The sequence below is a fragment of the Trichoplusia ni genome, chromosome 2 (assembly GCF_003590095.1).
Source record: "Trichoplusia ni isolate ovarian cell line Hi5 chromosome 2, tn1, whole genome shotgun sequence".
Classification (NCBI taxonomy): domain Eukaryota; kingdom Metazoa; phylum Arthropoda; class Insecta; order Lepidoptera; family Noctuidae; genus Trichoplusia; species Trichoplusia ni.
Genome location: NC_039479.1, coordinates 6149945 through 6172168, shown reverse-complemented (window position 1 = coordinate 6172168; position 22224 = coordinate 6149945). Strand labels below are relative to the sequence as shown.

Below are 22224 nucleotides of genomic sequence, written 5' to 3'. Positions count from 1 at the left end.
TCCGAATAAAATAATATTCAGCAGGGTTGCTCCCGAAACTATGTTATATTTCAAATGCAATCCCAGCGATACCCGGATTAAATGTGTAGTAAGGTGAACTAAGATCTCGGGAACAAATACAAAGCGTAAGTACTTAAAATAACTACCGAGTGTGATAGCACCTATCTCAGAAGCTCGTTGTAATAAGAACTTTAAGTGCTGTACTTAGAGTTGCTTTTAAAATACTCGTGACTTGTGTAAACTGGATTGTTCTTGCCCTGGTTCCTCAGTGATTTGGGGTTAAAAAATATACTTAGTGTACTTGTAGTCACGAATGCAATCTAGATTAAGGAAGGTGTACTGAAAGCATTAGGGTTAATAGGAACTTGGTGAGTATGGATGCGCGTAAGGTGTTAATGTACAGGGAGGGTCTGGAGAAGTACGAATGAGCGTTTGCACTGTGGAGAACTTACACTGGACACCACCATATATTTTTGTTGTTCTTTTCTAGTTATGAGTTTTTTTTTGTTACCGTCGTGATTTGGATACCTCTTATTGTCATCTATTTCTGGGCAACCGTTCGATACCCTTTACCTATAAATGATTATTTAAAAATCTTCCTTAATTTGCTCTAATTTGGATTTTTTTTATCTAAGAGGAATACATTCCCTGTACGGCAGGGAAAATTAAAATCATACAAAGCTTGTTGGATTGAGATCTCTCAATTTTTATTGAATTTAAGATAACATTTTGATATTTTTTTGCGCTAGTTTGAATTGGACCTTATCTGTTCGTAAAACTAAATTGCATCGTTGCACGTTAGATAAATGATTAACATGAAAACAATGATACATAGAACATAAAAATATGTGAATTTCAACTGTCAAAGAAGAATAAATACTAACAGAACATTTTAATGAGCGGAACTCTTTAAAATGTTCTGTTAATATTTATTCTATAAAAAATAAAATATGCCAACAAAATATACGAAAATATAACTTTTCCAGCACATTGCTAGCCAGAAAAGAATAAACTGAAATTATATTCAAATCGTATTAACTTGTCCGTAAACTAAATAAAAATGTTTCGGAACTTTTTGGTCATTGTTTCCTTACTTCAAAAGAGGTATATAGATATGATTCTGCATCACAAAATACAAAAATCTCAAATCAGAAAAGCACAAAATATATCACACCAGTTATCTGTTTATTCTGCCACCTCAGAAGCCTTGCTTAACTATAATATATGAAAAGAAGAACACAAATCTCGACTCGTAAAACACGAAAATATCCAATAAAAGCAAAAACAGATAATTAACATCAGACGGGGAAGTTTACAAGCACATGACAAGAATAAACATCGCTTCAATTGATCATATTTAAAAATAAAAACCGTCTACAATTTGCGATTCCCCCGGAGGCTACCTGTGGTAGGTACACTGTTGCGATACAACCTCACTAGAAGATTCATTTACAAAATAAAAATATTTATTTCAGAATGGCACTTTATAGTTCATAAATTCGTTTTATAAGAAAACTTATTTTTGATATGATAAAATAAATCTTTCTCATAAACCTTAGGAATTACGTTGTTTAACGATACTTTAGAAAGACATAGGTCTACTATTATGAGAGGCAACATATAGAAATACATCATTTATGCTATGAAACACCTTTGGTGCTAAGAAAAAAGAATCCGAGAATACTCTAAAGATTTTCATGTAACAGGTTGTACATGCTACAGAAATAAATTATTTGTTATTTTATCCGACACAAAAACTTTTGAAAATCGATGTATTTGGGAACAAGCTTTGAAAATGCATCCCTTAACTAAATATAAACAAATTAAAACTCAGTTACAGGTCAGACCTGACATTGAATACATTCAAACAAATTCAAATATATCGTTTTCAAAATCATTTATTTAATAACGGTTAGTGATTAAGGACTCTGGTTTTAGTCAAAACTAGTTGGGCTATCCCGATAATACGCGTGAACACGCAAGTTATTATAATTCTATCATTTTCAAAGAAACTCGTACTCTTAACACATGAGAAATAATTTCACAACACATTCCCACAATAACTCTACAATATAACACAATTCACTAATTTCCAAAACTACCGGTTCCGTACATTTGTACCTTTGTTTGGAAAAGCTAACAGCATTTGAAATTCATAACAAGTTGTTTGTCGAAAACTTTCTCTCGAAATGCGATGTCGGTTGTAAATGTACCTTTATGTATCACCTGGTGTAGATAAAACTGTTTAATAATAATATAGATTGTACAGAAACTGTACTGATTTATTATAGATATCTCTTTTGCAGTTAATTTTATCCGTCCACGTTAATCTTTAAGGTAAAATTCATTTTTTTTTGTCAGACAATGCAAGCTTATCATATTCTGACATCTTTAGTATTCTGATTGAAAAACACGGGTCCTGGGCTTCCCAAAAGAGTACTGATTTCCCATTAATCTCAGATTACATCAACTGCCCCAAGACTTGGCTTTAGAAATGTCTCCACACTTTTAGTAATAAAATAAAACCTAAACTTGACTTAAACAGAAAACAGTTCATTTTTTTCCAAGTGAGTCTTAATAGCCAGAAAAATTCTCTGGCGTACAAACAAAAAGCTATTTTAATTTATTTAGGTAGCGCGCACTGACAAATTGGCGCCCACCGTGGGACTGCCACCGCCTCCTATAAAATATTACTGGCTCTCATAGTTGCTACAAGACTCGTTTATTTATGTTTTCTTATTTTTGAATTTCACCACGAAAACATTTCTTATTCATTTAAGTGTCAATTATTGTTCTAGAAGTGCTTAAGCGAAGCCAATGACATTTTCAAGATATTTTTCAAAATACTTTTATTTCCAATGCCTAGTATCTAAAAACCTCAGCATATATAACATATACCTTTTTTAGTTTCCGTATACCAAAAATAAAAAATAACTTAGAACAAAGGCGAGAATAAAACTATTTCTAAAATTACCAGCTAACTTATCAATAGTCAACAGATCATTACAAATTCGACGCTCACCATCAGAATAAACCGACTAACAAGCGAGGCAGCATTGCAAAGAAACGAAGAATAAATTCACCCGTCTCGATCGCCGAATTTACATAATACTTTAGTTTGCAAATCGCGGCTCCATAGTCCAGTAATTGGGGTTTTCGAGGGTAGTTCCGACCTCATACCCGTCGTTTGGAGAGAGATAGAGCTATCCAATATAGCACCATCCCTTTTTAATTTTGCGGTATTCTAAATATGTTATTGATTTGAGGAAAATGGAAAACAGTACATCAACAAATTTCCAGCGCTTCAATTTTGATGAAGATTATAGTTTTTGCGAAGTATAAAGGGGTATTGATAAGGCTGTTTTAAACATGCCTAAATCGGGTTTGATCAACCTTTGACATGTCAATAAAGTGTTTAATATATTTTTTGACATTGGCAGTGCTGTACTGTAAATTATCGTGAAGAAGACAGTTGCTCAAAGTTGTTAACGGAAGACCACGCTAAAAAGGCTCTATCTTTTTTCGATTCACGATTTGTTTGTAGTTTTGATGCTCATTACAAACAGGTTTGTACATGTAGGAGGCGTATGTTAGGATAAAAAACATAACCTCTTTTTAGATGTCTGTTTTATAGAATTTGTTTAAAAAGAGCAACGCCTGCACATAGTTCTGTCGCAGCAGTAATAATTGTGGCCGTATGAATACAGCCTAATTCAGCCCCAGTTTATTCGCGACAGTCACGCGATGCGGACGTATTGGTCGACTCAATTTATTGACATTGCCGCTAAATGCATTTGGAAGTTGTATTGAATGTTTGTAAAAGCATTAGGGGTTGCTAATAGCCTTCCGTTCTGGTTATTTTATTCGTCCAAGCAAACAGTTGAAGTTTTAATAAGATAGCTTGTAGCATAGGCTTATGACATAACTACTACGTTGTTAAAACTAATTAGTTTCATAAAGTTAGAAAAATGTGACTAATTTTTTGAGGAATTTAATCACTCGGGGGTTTCGCAAACATTCAAGTCACATGCACAAAGACACCCAGATTAAGAACAAGCATTCGTAGATCACACAAAGGCTTGTACTAGGTGCGGATCAAACCCATGCCACGTGGGCTTAGCGTGCTGGAACTCGGCTATCCGTGCAGTCAAATCCAAATGAAAGGTTGGTCTAAACCAATTGAGCATCAAGCCAATACCAAAGTGTGAAAGGCTTTTAATGTAATCCTCATACAAGACAAGTATTTGTGTGATCCACAAAAGTTTATTCCAAGTTATGTCTTTGTGTGTGTAAATCAAATGATTTAAACAACTCCGCCATATAATATATCAATTCATCTGTCAGCCATTTCATCTATTTAAGTGTTACCTTACTATTTATTCTTGACCAACTATGGATAGTTTTGTTTAGCATGTACCTTTAAAATAATAAAGAAAATTCTAGGAAACTGGTCACTGAATTGTTTATATATTCATAAATTCAGTCAAATCAAGTTAAACAAAAAGAAACCGCCTGTAGCACAGATTATAATCTCAATCGTTCTGAACAAAACCATTTTCGTTTGACAAGCAACAAGGAAAAAAGATATCTGTTTATTTTGTCCAAGATTCTTCGGGGCATTGATAATCCTTGAGTCAACTTTGGATAATGTGATCAATTTTTATGTAAACTCCTCGGTACTGTGAGCTAACGTTTTATTGTTAACTGTGTGTTTTAGGTTTTCGTATCGATAGGGTCTTTATATTATATTAACTAAGTACTTGTCCTTCAAAATAATAAAAAAAACTCGTTTCAATCAAATAACCGCTACACGACATCCAAATCAACAAACTTAGAATTTGATAAAAAAATTATCAAATGATTACTTTGATTTAGTTCAACATCCGAGAAACCAATTCTAATTTCCTTAATTCCTTATAATAAAATGCTTGACACACAAACTTGAAAAAGAAAAACAATAACCTCCCCTCAATCCCTGCGGCAAGTAATTAAAGTTTACACCATATGAGTTTGTTGCATTGCGCAGCTAATGCGAACGTTTTACTTCTCATTGACCTAATTTAAAAACGAAACGCAATTACTCGAAATTCGTTAAAGGCTAATTTTGTTACACAGAAGAAATAACCAGCCAGCTTAAAATTAAACTTTTAGTAGGTATGGTACTTTTGGTAGTTTTTAGCAGAATTTGTGACTTAATTTTCGTTACATTTTTCATTTGCACAAAGTATTTTTTTAACAGATTTTTGACACAGTTCAACGAAGAATGAAAGTCGGTATCTGCAATTAGGAAACCGTGATAAAAGCAGACAGAAAGACAAAAGCAGAAGAAGGACACATTCGAGTTATTAATAATTAATACAAATAATTTAAAATAGGAAATTTAAAAGCAGCTAAACATAGTATTAATACGATGCAGGAAGCCAATTTAGGTTTTGTTACTCTAAAGTATTCAAAAAATCAACAATCATCACTGCAGAAACTACATGGCATAAATAAAAATACGATAAAAGCAAAATAAATTTCCTCATCCACAAAATAAAAATCCAACACCAACATCAACACCGAAGATAACGAACTTAATTACAAAAATCACGATTCCCATTCCAGGGATGTCCGCAAATAATTTGAATGCATCCTAATTGCGTGTTTGACATCGCTACGTGTTGCAGACGCGCCGGACACAGTGGCACTAGCGACACTCGACGGCCGCGGAAACAAATCACTTAACACCCCGATTCGTTTAATTGAGCTTGTTGAATTCGGCAAAAGAAATTTGTTGTCTGCCAATTTTGTTGTCTGTGAATGAAGTATTTTTATTGTAAATTGAAATGATTTTATGTTTCAGTTAATTTTTAAATCGATTTTAACAAAAGAGGAGGTTTTCACTTCGTTGGTATTTTTAAATGTTTGTTACCTCAGAGCTTTGGAGTGGATGAACCGATTTGTCGATTATTTTTTCATTAACGTGAAGCATCAAGTTTGTCTCAGTAGTTTCTATTACGTTTCTGTTCTTAAAAAATATTTCAACAAGAAGGATTTTTGTTGTTTATTAAAATTTTAAATCACGGCTATCATACTTAATAACGTATAATTTTTGATAAGTGAAGTCTATAAAACGATTATGATAAAAATCGTCACCACGTTAGATACGACGCAAAATTTCAAATTTTTAATCTGGTAGCGGCTTCAGAGTCAATAATTATATTTCTGGGCAAACTTAATAACACGCTACGCTTGATAAATGAGTTATTCAGCGCAGTACGTAATGATTCACCGCCTTTCTAATTATTGGGATACAAACTTTGCAACAAAATTTCGACTGCACGGATCGACTGTTACTTTTACACTTTAACTGGGTACGTATATAGTTCCTACTTATCTAAATCCTTAATTCTATCCTAATATGCCAAAATTTTCACACAACGCCATTGAGTCTCAAACTGAGCAGAGTTTGTATTATGAACACTAGACAACTGATAAATATACATAAATAATTCTAACTGCATAATATAGATAAATTACACCCAGACTCAGAACAAATGATCGTGCTCATCACATAAACCTTTGTCGTGGGTGGGAATCGAAACCACGACCTCCCGTATAGCAGTCCAGGTCACTAACCACTAAAACTCAGACAGGTCAGTCAAGTCAAATCTAAATTACAAAATGGTATTACAGAAGTTAGGTATTCCACTTCAATTATTTTCATTCTCCTACTTCTCAATCACTTAACTGGTTTCCCAATAACGTTGAATTGCACATGTCATTGTCCGATACTAAAAATTCTGACAAGTGTAGTAATTTGAAAATATCAATGTCCAACCGTAATTGAATTGTGTTCGGTGCAATTCTGATCACGGTCCGCGGTCTATTGGGAGTGTTCTATTGTAGCTATGATAAGCTTTGAGGGTATATGTTTTACATAATTAGGATTAAGGGGTTGTAAGGTCTGTCCATCTTTCACCAGGTTTAGCCTGGTCTCATCACACATGTAAAAAGGAATGGCGTTAGTGTATTCACTAATTTGTTAGGTGAAAAAATTATATTTCAAAATTATGTTTCCTAAGCCTATTGTATCGATCCTAAGCGTCGCGGGTGCGACTTGAACTTGAGCCTAAGATACAAACAAGTTTAAGACATTTTTTGATGTAGGTACTTTAATTGTCAAGTAAAGAGAGTAAAGAAAATTAATGATAGGTATTATTTCACGACGTTTTTCTTTCCGATAACCCTCTAGTTATTTTTAAACAGAGATCTGAAACATAAACTGTCCAGACAAGATCCTTCTTCTCAAAATTACTTCATGAAGGGAACATACACCACGTTTCCTTAAACTTAAATAAGTTTTCCAACTTATAGACCATATTTACTGGCTTGTTAAAGAGGCTTCAGAGGTATCTGGGTCGCGGAACGAAGATGAATGGAGTATCTGTTTAATATTCCACAGTGTTCCCTTTGCTGGAATGAATTAAAGCCCTGCACTTCTACCACGAGCTTTCTAAAGATTCTTCAAGCTTCCGTGCGAGTGAAATGCCGCAATACGCGGCGAAAAGCGCCGTCTCGCTTACAAAACGACAGCAGTTTTGCTTTAAGGTCACATAGTACAGGGATTGAACGAGATCCCACAACCTTCCGGCAAGCAACGCTTTTGTGTTTTAATATTACTTTCTTACACAGAAAACAATGGCTACATTTAGCAGAACTTGCAAATGAAATTATAGAAATATCGGCGAACGTGACTCGAATGTTATCCTAACGAATGAACGATGAATGAGAACAATTAACTTAATTTACATTTATTAATTAGTAAGACGAAGGAACCGTTTCATTTCTGACGTAACTGTGATCATGTTTTATTTTAATTAATCATGGATAAATACCGTTTGCTCTTCTCGATCATTTTCTTTAAGTGAAAGGTCAAACCTTCTTAATTAAATATTGTAAACAAATGGATGCTTACCTAAGTTTAGTTAATTAATCAATAAATGTAGGAGGATTGAACTGGATGCATAGGACGCGACACGACTTGAGGTAGCCGTGGACCATGATACGCTAAGCTGATTAATATAAATAAAGAAAATATTCAATTCTTTAAATTAAGTGAAGATTAAAAACAAATCCTCAATTTCACAATGGTATTCGTCATATTTAAGAAAAGAAAACTCTTCGCAAGAAACTTACTGAACACTGAACTGTGAGAGCTAAAGCAATTTAAACACAGCTTACAAAGTCTAAGAATATCATTCGAGGTAAGAAACTCATTCCTTCAATATTCATAAATTTTATTTAGCTAAAGCGTTTCGAAGCCAAGTGTCGGTTTTAAATCATCAAAGGAGCTCGGTCGAGTCGACTCGACTGCGCCACAGAATAGAAAATGCAGTATGTTAAGGCTAACTTTTCACTTCGACATAATTTACCATACGATCAGAGCGCGCCTCTTTTTAATGTAATATTGTGGAAGACAGAAGTCGCTCTAAGCGGTATGATGTTCTGCCTCTCTTGCACATTACTCTAGGAGATGGTAATTGGTCTTCTGTGTAGGTATAATTTTTACCGGGTTTGGGAGATTACCAAATCTTAAAAGAAGACTTTTGCTGTTGAAGCAAGACGGTGAACAAAACAGCGTAGAGCTTACACAATTGAAATACGTTTTGTTGTAGGAATAGTTAGTAGTATAAATCTAATCATCTTCTTTTTTTTTAAATAAAACAATGTATTGCTGTTCTTTTGTACCGCGACGAGAGACGAAAAATCTAGAAAGGCTGAACCGATTTAACATATTTTGGTCTGGAGATACCCGTGAAAGTCCAGGGACGGTTTAAAAAGTGAGGAAATAGGGAAAAGTTGCATACAAATTGACTGCTGCCATCGACTGTTAGGCGGTACGTAGTTTGTCGGGACAAAATAAAAAGATACTGATCAGATCTTAGTTTCAAGCGGTGGTTAATAAGGAAGATTTACCTTATTCTAAAACACGAAGGACAATGGTCATAAGGAAAAAATGAAAAATTAAATCTGAAATCACGATAGGAAAGACTGCCCAGTTTATATGTATAGCCTGGTATAATGTTCCCTTTGGTAAGTTATTTTTGGAAAATTTCGCCGTCATTATTGTTGTAGCATTACAAAGTATTATTTAAATATCCCCGACTAAAATGTCGGAGAGCGAACGTTAAATATTTACATTGGAAACACGATATTGAATTGGAGTTTCAATAATAAATGCATTGCAACGCGGCTCCCGATTAAATGGTATTGGTATTTGCTTAGTTTCTTATCTGTAAATATTGTAGTTTTCACCGCCTATTAAAAGGAGGTTAATGACTGAAAAATAATAAAGTGAGTATCTGATTACCGGTGTCTCATTTCTTCTCTTTAAGTAAATAAGAGGTCGCTACTCATAGCAGCAAAACAAATGCAAGCAGATTTACAAACTCCCCTGTTATAATTTGGTACAGTTATTAAGTACAAACTTATATTTAAAGTATAAGATATTCGGAAGACACATTACAATCTGGGATCTGCGCCTGTAATCTCTCCTGGCAGATGGCGTATTACCGTCACATAATTTTTTGCGTTCTGTTACTTTCGTACACGAAATGGTAACAAAAAGAGCTTTAAACTTTCACGTACTCCAATCAAATAAATATCTAAAAAATATAGACCCACACAGAACAACATCCTATCCTCCTCAATTTACGTACTGCTCTACCATTCTACTCTGTGACGGCACTTAAAAACCTATTTTACGACAACGAATACATCGGTAAGGTAAATAAATCAACGACACTGTATCGAGCCGAGACATTATATAGTCAGCTAGTAAATAGCCGTCGATAGTCACTTTAGTCACTTTAGCCAGGCCGTACTTTATTGTGTTTAGTCATATTTATTGCCTCTATGCCCGGTTAAATTTCAAAGTAAGTTATGTTTCTGTGACCTTTTTTTGGTCTGTCTTGGAATTTATTTTGGCATTTTATTGGTTTATGGACTTGTGTGGCTTTTAAATTATGTCTCATAAATGTTTATCGCATGACTATCGAAAAAAAATATATTCACAACTTTTAATAATAATCTCGAATAATCTTGCTTTATATATGTATTTTGCAAAAAAAAACTATAGAGTCAAATCAATAAAATGTAAACCGGGAGCGAAGTCTGTCTTTCTATTCATTGCTTATAGTTTCTATTTATGTTATCTTAAAGCTTACTGTGATAAAATTATCTACGTCATTTTACCTCATTTAAATAAATTCAACGGTGGCACATTAATTGCATTTCGTTGACTTGCGCTTTATACACTAGCTAGCTCATTAAATAAACAGTCACGTGACGCAAGAACTCAAGTAACGCGACTCTACATTACTCTACTTAGTTAAGTGCTGTGAAAACTGTTGGTTATCATCTTCTAATTATAAAATTCCCTCCGAAACGGTTCGACCGATTTTTATGCAATTTTGTATACATATTGGGTAGGTCTGAGAATAGAACAACATCTACTTTTCATATCCCTAAGTGTTCAGGGTTGCTCACGCTAAAAAAAATATTTCATTTTTAGGACGACATTTTTTGTTTTCATTTTTTTTATAATGTGGCATTAAACAATACATACAACTAGAAATAATGTATTAGGCAAAACAGCGTTTGCTGGGTCAGCTTACTAGCTATATATACTATAATATATACTATAATATTATTTTTATAGTACTAAAATAAAATAATATTAACATTATAATAAAATATAATTATAATTAAAATAATAATAAAATAATATTAAAATAATATTAATATTATTTTTATAGTACTACTGTACTATACAAATAATATTAATATTACACGGAATAAATAAGAAGAGCCCGCAACCATCTCACTGCAAAACTACCTTAATAAACCCAGACACTTCATTAATATTCTTTTCTCTTCAATCGTACTTTTTAATTAAGACCTCAGCTTTGTAAGTTAAGTCAAAGACAGCTTTCCCTTACCGATTCACAGTCAACAGCTCAAACAAATAAATAAAAAAGGAGTTTTAAAAATACAACAAATCAGGCAACGATTTCGTATCTCGTGTTCCACAGTCGGACATTCGGGAGCAGTAATAATGAAAAATAAAAAGCCGTGCTGTCCGCAGGGAGGCAAATCCCTGCTTCCTGTAAAACATGTCACGTTGAATCCCAAGTGAAACGGAACGCGACTAAACAAATGTAGAGCTACAAGAAAGTGCAGAAGTACCGTGTTACCAGGCTACCTCATGCATACGATATTGGAGGAAGCAATGCAATCCGTAGCTGGTCGAAGATTCCGAACGCAAACTGGTAAACTTCCAATATGAGAGCAACATTGTCTACCGAAATGTTGGTACATACCACACGCTAGTAAGTATAGAAAGCTATTAAACACTAGTGACTTACAAAGAGTATATTCAAGTTTATCACGATTTATTCCCTCCTACTGTCCAAAGACTCATTAACATTTGCATACTTTGGGACCAACCAACGCACCTGCTGTGTCCATATATAGAACATTCATCTTCTGAACAGCCAGTACCAGCTCTCTTTTTACTTAAACACTTGAAAATATTACTTTTATTTCATTAAACTTCTGCTTATATCCATTCAGTTGACAGGCGGCATAAGGGGTTTCTGCAGCTGACGGCGCCAACAAATTGTGCCGAATGTCGACGAATATCCGACTACCCGAGATACCAATACGACTTAGAACTAAGGCCGGGATATACTGGGTTAATAATGTGCTTTACTGTTCGGAAAATGTCTCGGTGTGGTCTCAGCCTAAGGCTTTGGATTTATGGAGCCTATTTTTATGTTGTGTCAGTGGCTTTGTTTATTTTATCTATTATCTGTGATGGGATATGATTGAACTGTTCTTAGATTAGTTTTGATGAAGAATATCTTGTTATTTTATGTTCATTACCTGATTAATTTAAAATGAGTTCGTATTAAAATGTTTCTGTCTATAGAAATTTTTGATTTTCCATTTCGTAAAAGTTGTGCTTATTAACAAATTGGTAGATTTTAAAATAGTCTTCCGAGCAAAGCCTCATAAATTCTAATTTTGAGTAAAATCTAGCTAAGCTTTTCAATACTATATGAAAAGTTTCATATAAACCTAAATCAGTTTTAGTTTTTAATTGGAAACTTTCCAAGCCTTAATCGCCTTTAAACGTTCACGTGTGTTCGCACGATGAATAAAAAGATAATTTTTAACCATTTCGATGCGGTTTAGCTGAAGCTGAGCAGCGATATGTATCGTTGGCAGACGAAATGGCTGCAAAAACAGTATATATGGCGAGAAGCCCGCCTGAGGCCCTTGAACTATCGACATCCACAAATAACTGAGATTAAACTTTATAGCCAAATTACATTTATGTGAAAACACTCACGAAAAGCCAGCCTAAGCCAATGTTAAGCCGCGCTCGTAAAACCAAGTAAATTGTAGTCTGCTTTCAGATTCTGTTACGGGCAATAAAATGCGGGTACCCACAAATTACAAATGTTTAATGGAAAGCAAGCAAGTGTCAAAATGAGCGAATGTGTTGTAGGCAAACATCCAATTAGGCAGGAGAGTTCAAGACCGAGTTTATTTGTTTAACGGTTAGATAACACGTTGAAATTTTGGGACGTGCCGTACATGTTACGCTTGGGTATCATACAATATACATAGAACATTAAATGTCCAGCACGTAATTCATCCAAAAATATCGTGGTGGTCCTTACGGTTTCGTGCATGGACTTGTATGCACGAGGTGCAGGTTAGATTCCAACGCAGGCAAAGTATCAATGTGAGTTTTTCAAGGTAATTTCTTAATTATTGCAAGACATTGACAAACGGTGAAGGAAAACATTGTGAGGAAACCTGATTTGCAAGTATTGAAATAAGAAATACTAAAACTCTACCTGAACGGGAGAAGAAGAGGCCTGATAGCACGTACTGGTACTGTTTTTGGCTGGTATTATTATTAAAAGTCCTCAAATCTGATTTGAAGACACTCTACACAAATACAAACTAGAAAAAAACATACAGCTAAAATCAAGAATTTTCTATTTCCTCCAACTAATAGCGAAGCTGCAAAACAATTAACACCGCAAACGTAAATCAGAGACAACACATTGCTTGTCGGTGCGGAAGTTTTATAGCCTCTTAAAAAGCTTATAGTGCAATTCAGCGGAGGATTCAAATATCCGTATCCCGGTACTCCCCATCCTCATTGCTGACTGGCATCCGTTACTAGAGGTCGTTGGTAAAAGCACTAAAGTGTGGGATGCAAGTTGAATAATGTTCAGAAATGACAAAGCTTCTATTGAAGAACATGAGACTGATAGAGGAAGAGCTCTTTATTTCACCCCAGATGGCACATCGCTGCCACAATACTAAACAGTTCTTTCAAAAACAAATAGCTTTGAAATACATACTATCGAATGTAATTCTGTATAAATTGAAATATCCACAGTTTAAAAGCCACGCTTCGTCTTGCCTTACAAAGATCCACAGGCGGAAAATAGCATGACAATATGGTTAAATTCCGCCATTTTATCTTTTACGAAATTGAATACTGCGAAGTTTGCGAACAATTCTTGTAAGGTAATGCCCTTTTGGATGAATGGGCGTTCTAGATGTCGGTTTTATCGAGGAAAGCGAACGTTTGGAGATGATTACAGCTGACACAATGGAACAAACGAAACAAAAGGGCATCTGATTAAAATTTGTTGTTGAGAACCTTTCTTTAATAATGTAGTGTCGTTAGGAAAATAAATTAAAGAACGAAAATGGAAGATGCTTTTGTGAGTGATGAGTATTCTAATTATGCAATGATCGGAGATTGAAACATATTACAAATAATGTAGAGTAACACGATTGCCTTGATTATTTTGAGTTGGTATATTTTTGATGAATTATTTAGTTACAAGGTCATTTAACATTTTCTTAAAAACAAGACAATGGACTTAATAGACTACTACTAAATCATCTATTATTTTACCCGCTTCAAAGACTCAATTAGTACAATATCACTGAATAGTGTATCCCAAATTGGGTTGAACTCCAATAGGCTATCCAACTTTCAAAAGTATGAATGAAAGATAAAGTAAGTACACGTGAATGGGACATTTGGAAGAGGGGCAAAATCCCCTGTAAATTAGAAGCGATCTCGAAAAAGGTCAAGTCAAGAGCACCCTGTAGCCATGAGGGAAGGATTCAAGGGAGATGAAAAGGTTCTGTGTTTTATGGCTGTATAATCTTGGTTGAAGTAATTTTAACAATGATGCGTTAAGTAGCATATTGAAAAAACTGAACAAGTAAGAGTTGGACTCGCGAATTTAGGTTTCTTTACAAAAAGGTTTAAAAAAATCATTATGACAGCCTTAATTTTGGTTCTTATTTGTGGCAAGAGCAAAATATCACCTACAAAAAACACCCAGCGAAGCCTTAGTAAAAGGGTTCCGCTGTTACCCTTTAAACATAGAACCCTAAAAATTATACTTTCCAAAGAAAGCAATCGAGCAACTTTATATTAAAACAAAATTCGTCTCCACATATAGTTTGATTGGCATCTATGATACAGATATGCAAAATATTCGACGGTAGCTAACGACAAAAATCCATCAAAGCCACTTATAAATAGGTTAACAAATCTAAAAGTGGGTTTCGAGAACAAAATTGGACATTTTCCAATGTTATACGGTTGACGGAAAGTTTATCTGCACTCGATACATTGCCAATATTTAGAGAACCGTGGAATATTCACTGTTTTATACCTGAAACATTCTTGATTAGTTCAACAATATTCTGAAACTATTAATAATCTTAACATTTATAATCAACTCATATTTGAAACAAAATGTTCGACGTTTCCAGATTCACGTCATAAAAATATATTCAAATGCTAAATGCTGATTCAAAGCTTCGATTTCAAAGTAAAATAAAACAATTTAAGAGCGATCGATTGCAGCACAAAGTCCAGTGTAACAAATAGCTAACCAAAAAAACAAAAGACCACTTTTTCCAGCTTCAACGAAACCACTTAGATTAAAGGCTCTTTCTCGAAAGTCGCGCTATTAATCTCCGAAACCCACTCGTGTGGTGACCAGCAAAGCATTACGTCATCAATTATATTTCTTTCAAGAAATAAATCGCTCAACATATACACAGCTGAGCAAGTACGAGTATATAATTATTTATTGGCAATATGAAACGGGGCGTAAGGTGTATTAAATTCATACATTTTTACTTCCAATCTACCTCGCCCGCGCCTGTCGAAGTATTACTAATTTCCCAAGACGGAGGAAAATATGTGAGACAAACATTACACTCACCGAACTCAGAATATTGTTACAATATAAGATGCAAAACGAATATAAAAGCTTTAGAAATAACAAAAGAAGTCTGAAATAACAGATGAAGTTTAAAATGTTTTTCGAGAAAACAATTTGGGTTCATTTATTCGTAGTGTTGTTTGGCGAGTCACTTGAAAGGGGACAACAGCTCATTGATCGACACCCGGCATCCGACTTTCCGGAATAAATTAAACGCGGCCAATTGCGACTTTCCGTCGAGAACCTGACGATTTTAGTTTTACGACCGTTAGACGATTTGGTGGAGGAGTTTTTTTTTTATTTATTGCTTTAGGACACGGCACTCGGAATAGTAAGTGAGGATTTGTTCGGCTGTCGCCGGGACAATGTATCTTTCATTGGGTTGTTTCTGTTTTCTGATTTTACTTGTTCTTATTATTTTATTTTACAGTTTTTATTGTTTTTCCTGAGCTAATGAGCCAGCCATCTTCAGCCAGCTGCATTGACAATGACGCTTAATTTGTATCATTTTTTGCAACTGAAAAGCCAGCAGTAGGAAATGAAGAATCGAAGATTTAAAATAGCGGTAGAAGTGAACATAGAAATGTAACCACAGCATTACTAATTTTCTATTTAGCAAAGCCAGTCGAATTACTCAAGACCAGTTAGCACGGCGAGGTTTCACTTTCAAACACCAATTAAACCTGTTAATACTTCAGATAGGATCGACGTTAATTAAAAAAGAAGCCTTATCCTCTAGAGATATGGTATAAATTTCATTAGCTGTAAGTGCAGGTAATTTAAACCGTTTATCGGTGTAAGACGTCCGAGCTTGCTTAGTAAGTGGGGGCAACAGGTAGGGGAGGCCCTGATAAGCTTGTCAGAGCCGCGATAAGTCACCGCCTTCGGAGAACAAATGTTTACATTCGCGTGAACTGAATGTCTGAATCAGCTAGCCAGTGTGTTAGTGCAAAGTGCAGTTTCATGCCAAATTATTTACTGAAGAAATTTACTTCTTCTCACTAAAAACCTTCTTCATCCTATCACTCGCAATCACTGCGTAGCTTCAAGACGCCCTAATAAAAGACCCGACGTAATTACTTACATTTAAATTGAATCTATATTTAGGTAAGCAAGCATAGAAATATTAAAAGTACCATTTTGTAAATGAATACAATCGTAATATTTTTCAAGTAACAGCTTCCAAAAAAACAGCAAAATCCGAGATTAACTGAAAGAACCTGGCCGTCAAGGCCATTAAGAGGAAAAAAACGAAGTTAAAAAAGAGAATTGAATATTATATTTGAATTTAGTCCGGATTAACAGCGCCATGATGACGACACGTCCGGCGTTAAGTCATTATTTTTTACGATTCGTCGTTTCGTACACCACTTGTTACGTGCACCTATCAAACGGTCAACAACCAGCAGAGAATGACCTCTACGTGTTTCGGATACCCTCAAACTTAAGGAGAATCTTGAACCTTGATAGATTGTTATGGCTCTAAAGAAAATGGCCGCCGAGCCACGTCGAGTTGTTAGTAATCCCCTGTGCAGGTTATATAGCTGTCTTAAAATACATAAGAGGGAATAAATGGCGGTAAATTTGGGGTAATAACAGTATATTTATATCCTGTTACAGGATGAGGTTGACGAACATTGCGAGCATTATGTTCGGGGCTCAGGAGTAATGTGGTATCTGTGTGAGACGGTAATTATGGTTCAGATTAAGTGCGTTAAAATGTAAACTGAGATAAATGGAAACCATATTATTTCTTATAAGTTGTTTGTAAATAACTGAGAAAAGTTAGGTAAGATTAGCTTCTCTCTATAACAAAGAAATTCTATCCCGATACTGGATAAATAAAGTTCTGCAGATAAAAAACCAAACGGAATTGCAGCCTTTAAAACTGCACTATTTTCAGCGTATTTCCATAAAGAGAAAACGTACAAAGACTTTTATTACGAGCAACTTTTGAGTTATTATGCGTCAAGAGAATTGACATCAAAATGGAACAACTGCAGAGAGGCTCTTTTTTATATTTAAATTATACTCTGTGGAGCGGCGCAGCCATACAATGTGCTGAAAGTTCAGAACGCTGTGGAAGTTATAAATATGGATGGCGTCTTACCTCATCGTAAATAAAGTTGTCGATCTCCTCGAGCGGCCGTCCGTACAGCTTGGGCGGGAAGGGCTCGTACTTGCGCGGCAGACGCGCCCCATCCTCGACGCTGAGGCGGCGGCGCGGCATGAAGCCGAACTCGCGCACCAGCTGCGCCCCACGGGAGCCCGCGCGCCGCGCCGACTCCCGCGTGAAGGGCGTGACGGCGGCGCGCGGGCCGTCGCGCTCGCCCGCGCCGCCGCCCGGCTCGCTGGCGAACGTGACGCCCTCCAGCGGGATGCGCAGCTCCTCCCGCCGCGGCTTGTCCTCCACGTGCAGCGCATCGCGCGACTGCGAGGCCACCAGCGGCGCGGCCGCCTCCGGGTTGGTGGCCTCGAGCGTGCGCACGATCTCGCTCAGCAGCCGCGAGCCGTCGATCTCCTCGCCGGGCGAGTTGAGCGGCGCCGGCGGCGGGAACGAGAGCCGCCTCTCGTCCTCCTCCATGCCGCGCGACGCGGGGGCTACGCGCGCGCCCACATCGCCCCGCGCGTCCACACGCACACACACACACTATTTGCGCACCGATGACGCCATTCTCTAATGTTACTGCCACCTGAAACAAAAACAACCAGTTGAGCGCGTCATCCTCATCACAACATTCACTCACTAACAACATTATTTTCCACATGGCACATAAAATAAATTATTTAAAAGCATCCCGACATTACTAAAGAAGACCATTAAAACGAAATACTGAGACGAGTTACCAACTGTTGTTGTTAGATATAGAGATTGAGAATTGATGAATAGATATGTGTTTACGAATATCAGTCAATACCTGAAGTAAAACGTTTCAGTACATACTGTTTATCACTGCATGTTGCGTCCACATTCGTCTTACCGTTTGGAAAATAAATGGTTTCATTCTATTTATTTATAAGTGTGGTGATTAATTCACACAATACCAGCTCAGCTCGCCGACGTATGGAGATTCATTGGGCGTTACTTCAACTTTCTCGCGCAAAATGGCGGAGAAACTACACTGGATGAATTGAAGTTATGAAAGTGTTTTTAAGAGTTACTTTATCTCCTCGGAGAGCAGATGAATATTGTAACAACGGTTGGCTGTTTTGCTATGAATTTACTACAAAGTTCCTTTGTTGCAATGGCGTTAATGATATTTTGAAATTGAGTCACTTTTATGTACTAATTGCTTAAGTAAGTGGTGCTTGTTATTTTGCTGAAATTATATTTTAAAGTGTGTCTTTTACGCTCAAAATATAGCTAGCAAGTTGTTTAGCGTTTTTAATACATTTTAATTACATATTCCATTGGGTTAACTAGACTAACTAAAACATCCGCTCATATCATCGTCAATTATTATATCATCGTCAATTCAATTTTTCAATACTCACTTCCCATGAAAAGTTATAACCTTTAATTCAACTTAGCAAAAGTAATATTGACTACCTAGTGTTAGCCGGTACTCGAAAAGCCTATTGCCACAAAAGAAATCTTAAAAAATTGAACTGAATGAAAAGCTAACGACTTGTCGATCGTTTATACTGTAATCACACTCCTGACAGAATTAAGTTTTGTTTCAATCAGATTGCGATCAGGACTCGGGATCTTGACACTAGCGCTAATACGTCCAGTGGCACAAGTTGGAACTACGCTCACATGGACACATCGAGCGTAGTTCCAACTTGCGCTAACACTGAAATTACTGGATCGACTCGATCTTGATTTTATATCTCGAATCGTGAACCGAATGAAGGAGTAAGGTTGATAGTCAGTTACTCTCTCTCTCTTCCCAGCTATCAGCTATGTATCCCACATGGTGAAGGGGTCAGCATTAATAATTTTTCTTCTCCACTTCCCTCTATCCTGGATGTCGTTCTCATACTCAGTTACGGGCCACGAAAACAAAAAAACAGCATTACAAAATATCTTGAAGACACACATCGGAACAACAATACGTGTACAGGCACATAGTACCTTCATTTCACGAAATATCTAGCACAGATCTGTACAGCACCACATATAAAGGCGTAGCTATTGAGAGCGCGAATCATCATTGTGCCATTGTGTACGGAAGTATTCCTACAGGGGGAAAAGTTCGTCTTTTCTCTATGCATTCGCTTATGAAAATGGTGTTTTTAATTTAGAAAGATTTTATGCTTCTGTTGGCTAGTGTTTTCACGTCTTTGGTGAGCTTTGTCTTTTGTTTTTTCATTACTTTCGGTTTGAGCTTTTTGATTCATTTTGTTTCTCTCCTTAACAACTAATACCCAAATTTTTTCGTAGTAGCTATTTATGTTTCAGATTCGTTGATTAAAATTGATCGAAGATAGCCTATGCGTTCCGCACCAAAAGGGTAAAAACGTAATTACTAAGGCACTTCTCTTCCTCATGAAAATAATGATATACTTTGGAATTCTCCCCTCCCCCCTCAAGGCTCAAATCTATTTGTAACAATCTGATCTGATTTTTAGTTTATTTGTACGAAACCCTCGATTGTAATTTGTCGACTATATTGAAAGGAACAGCATGTAGAAATCAAATCAATCGAGATTTAATTTAGATATTATTAAGGTTTTCTTCAGGGCATCTTACTGTCTCCATTAAACACATAAAGCCGGAGAAACTAGTTTTTGATCAAAAATGACTCAAAATGAGTTCAGCAATCACCGCTACAAGCTGGCCTTACCAAATTGCCGTGGAAGCAAATTGCCTGATCAACATAATGTTATTGAATCGTTCCCAGGCAAAATGCCAGCTCTAGGCTTCCGTTCAACAGCATTTTAAAATCGAATGTTTACGACAATGTTTTTGAGCAGGACTGTAGGCAAGTGACATTTTCGAGCGCTAAATCAGATTAAATCGCTTCAAACAATTATAGTGACAAGACAAAGTCCACGTCCCTCACTACTTGGCAATAGGCATGTCATTAACATAATTTTGAAGTTCTCTATTCTAATGCAATATATCATTGCCTTTTTTTGTTAAGGCAGGGGAATCCTCATGGACACCCACTCCCTCCGGGGAGGAAATGGGTAGTGTCAGACTCTTACTGACTAAACCTGAACCGCCGTGCTACGTCATACATACACCGACCGCGGAATATAACATTGCCTGGCTGGGCCTTTTTATATTGCAAAGTGACATTTCTACAGTCAAAAATACTTAAATCCATGGAGATGACAAGCCAAACTGACATGACTTATGTCATTTCCAAACATTTGAGTGTTTTCTATTGACGATACAGATTAGTTGAATGTTATTTGGCTAGAGGGGCAATATTGACATTGTAATCGCATCGCCCCAGGATGGAACTAATTAAAAGTATCTTTATCCGGGCCATTGTTGTGTAATCAATTTGTAATAATGCCCGGTCAGCGGACATACCCGGAAGGGATGATAAGCTTTCACGGCCTGTTGCGTCGTGTATTATAACCGGTTTTAGCTTAATTAGAATGTGTTTAGTTGTTGTTGGCTGGTAACGGTCGCTGGGAATAGATTTTAGGGTTGAATTTGTTGTTATTGCAGCGTTCATTTCTAAAGGTACGGGGCATAGATCATAGATCACAATATGATCTTCAGTGTGGTCGATCCTGCATAAGTTACCGGTTTAAATATCGAATGATTCAAAGATCATGTGCAGGTGTCACTTAATACTCGTTGTGTACGGAAGTGCAAATTAAAAACACATTATCGAGATTAAAATTAAGTTAGCTAAAAAAACGGTACTTTGCTCAAATTATCTCTATTGTACAATTACTATTCTCGGTCACGTTTACTTAGCAAAAAAATGTGTAATTAGTGTAATTGTGATTTGATGGAACTCAAAGGAACCGAAATAAATCTGAACAAACGAGCAAGATAATATATCCCTAAATTTTGTGTAGAATATTTCACACCATTTTCTCATATATGGAATTTATTTCAGAAAGTTTACGAACATCTTAAGCATACACACGAAAATCTGTATATTAAAAAATCTTATATGCAATAACCTTTTAACCCTCACTCTCGGAATCTATATTAAGGCCCTATCGACTAAACACATAGAAAAATCCCCGAAAGTCAAACATCATAGCGGGTAACGTGTTATCGCCACCGACAGCTACTGTCTACATGTACCGATCAATTTAGAGATAGTACCCCGACACTCAGGTACCCTCATATCGGCTTCTCCGAAAATAGCCGACCTTTGCCATAGCTACGTGTAGCGTATGAAATAATGATACGTACAGTTATTTGTAACTGAAATACTTGAAGTTAGCTGGATTTTTAAACGGGTTATGAATTCGCTTTGGACGTTTAAAACGAAATGTATTGGGTGTCATAAACATTCAAGTCACTTGCACCCAGATACCCTAACTGAGAAAAAGCATTTTTGAATCACAGTGTTTGGCGTGGTGACCTTACTAAGTCGGTATTAACTAACTAAGTAACTGAGTAATAATGATCGATGACATCTTCAACAATTTAACCAATCAGACCATTTCTTATTTTCCTCAACGAGCACTTTTTAAAATAAGACGAAGACTTTTTATCAGCTTCACTTTAAAGCACTTTATATCTCAAAGAACGCTTACAAGACTGATTCTTTGTATTCATCAAAATCCATGGTTATATCCAAGTCCAATCTAATCATAGCCCGTTGTCCAACCACATTTAGTAATGTGAGAGCAAAGCTAATCTGGTCTTTATTTGGGTAGACAATAATATTAATCCTGGTGCAATAAAGCCTTCGTAAAACCTCGCTATGTCACAGGACCGTAGAAATTGGCACGAAAAAGGGGAGACCTA

General features: G+C 36.1%; 1 protein-coding gene across 1 annotated transcript in view; it reads right to left on the bottom strand.

Annotated features, from left to right (window-relative positions):
- LOC113505005 (sodium channel protein 60E-like) overlaps positions 1–17624 on the bottom strand; it is a 104005-nt gene extending 86381 nt beyond the window's left edge. Inside the window, exon 1 of the mRNA XM_026887526.1 lies at positions 17440–17624. Within this exon, the coding sequence (XP_026743327.1) occupies positions 17440–17559 (120 nt within the window). The 5' untranslated portion in view covers positions 17560–17624. The remainder of the gene's footprint in view (positions 1–17439) is intronic.
- Positions 17625–22224: the final 4600 nt, after the last annotated feature.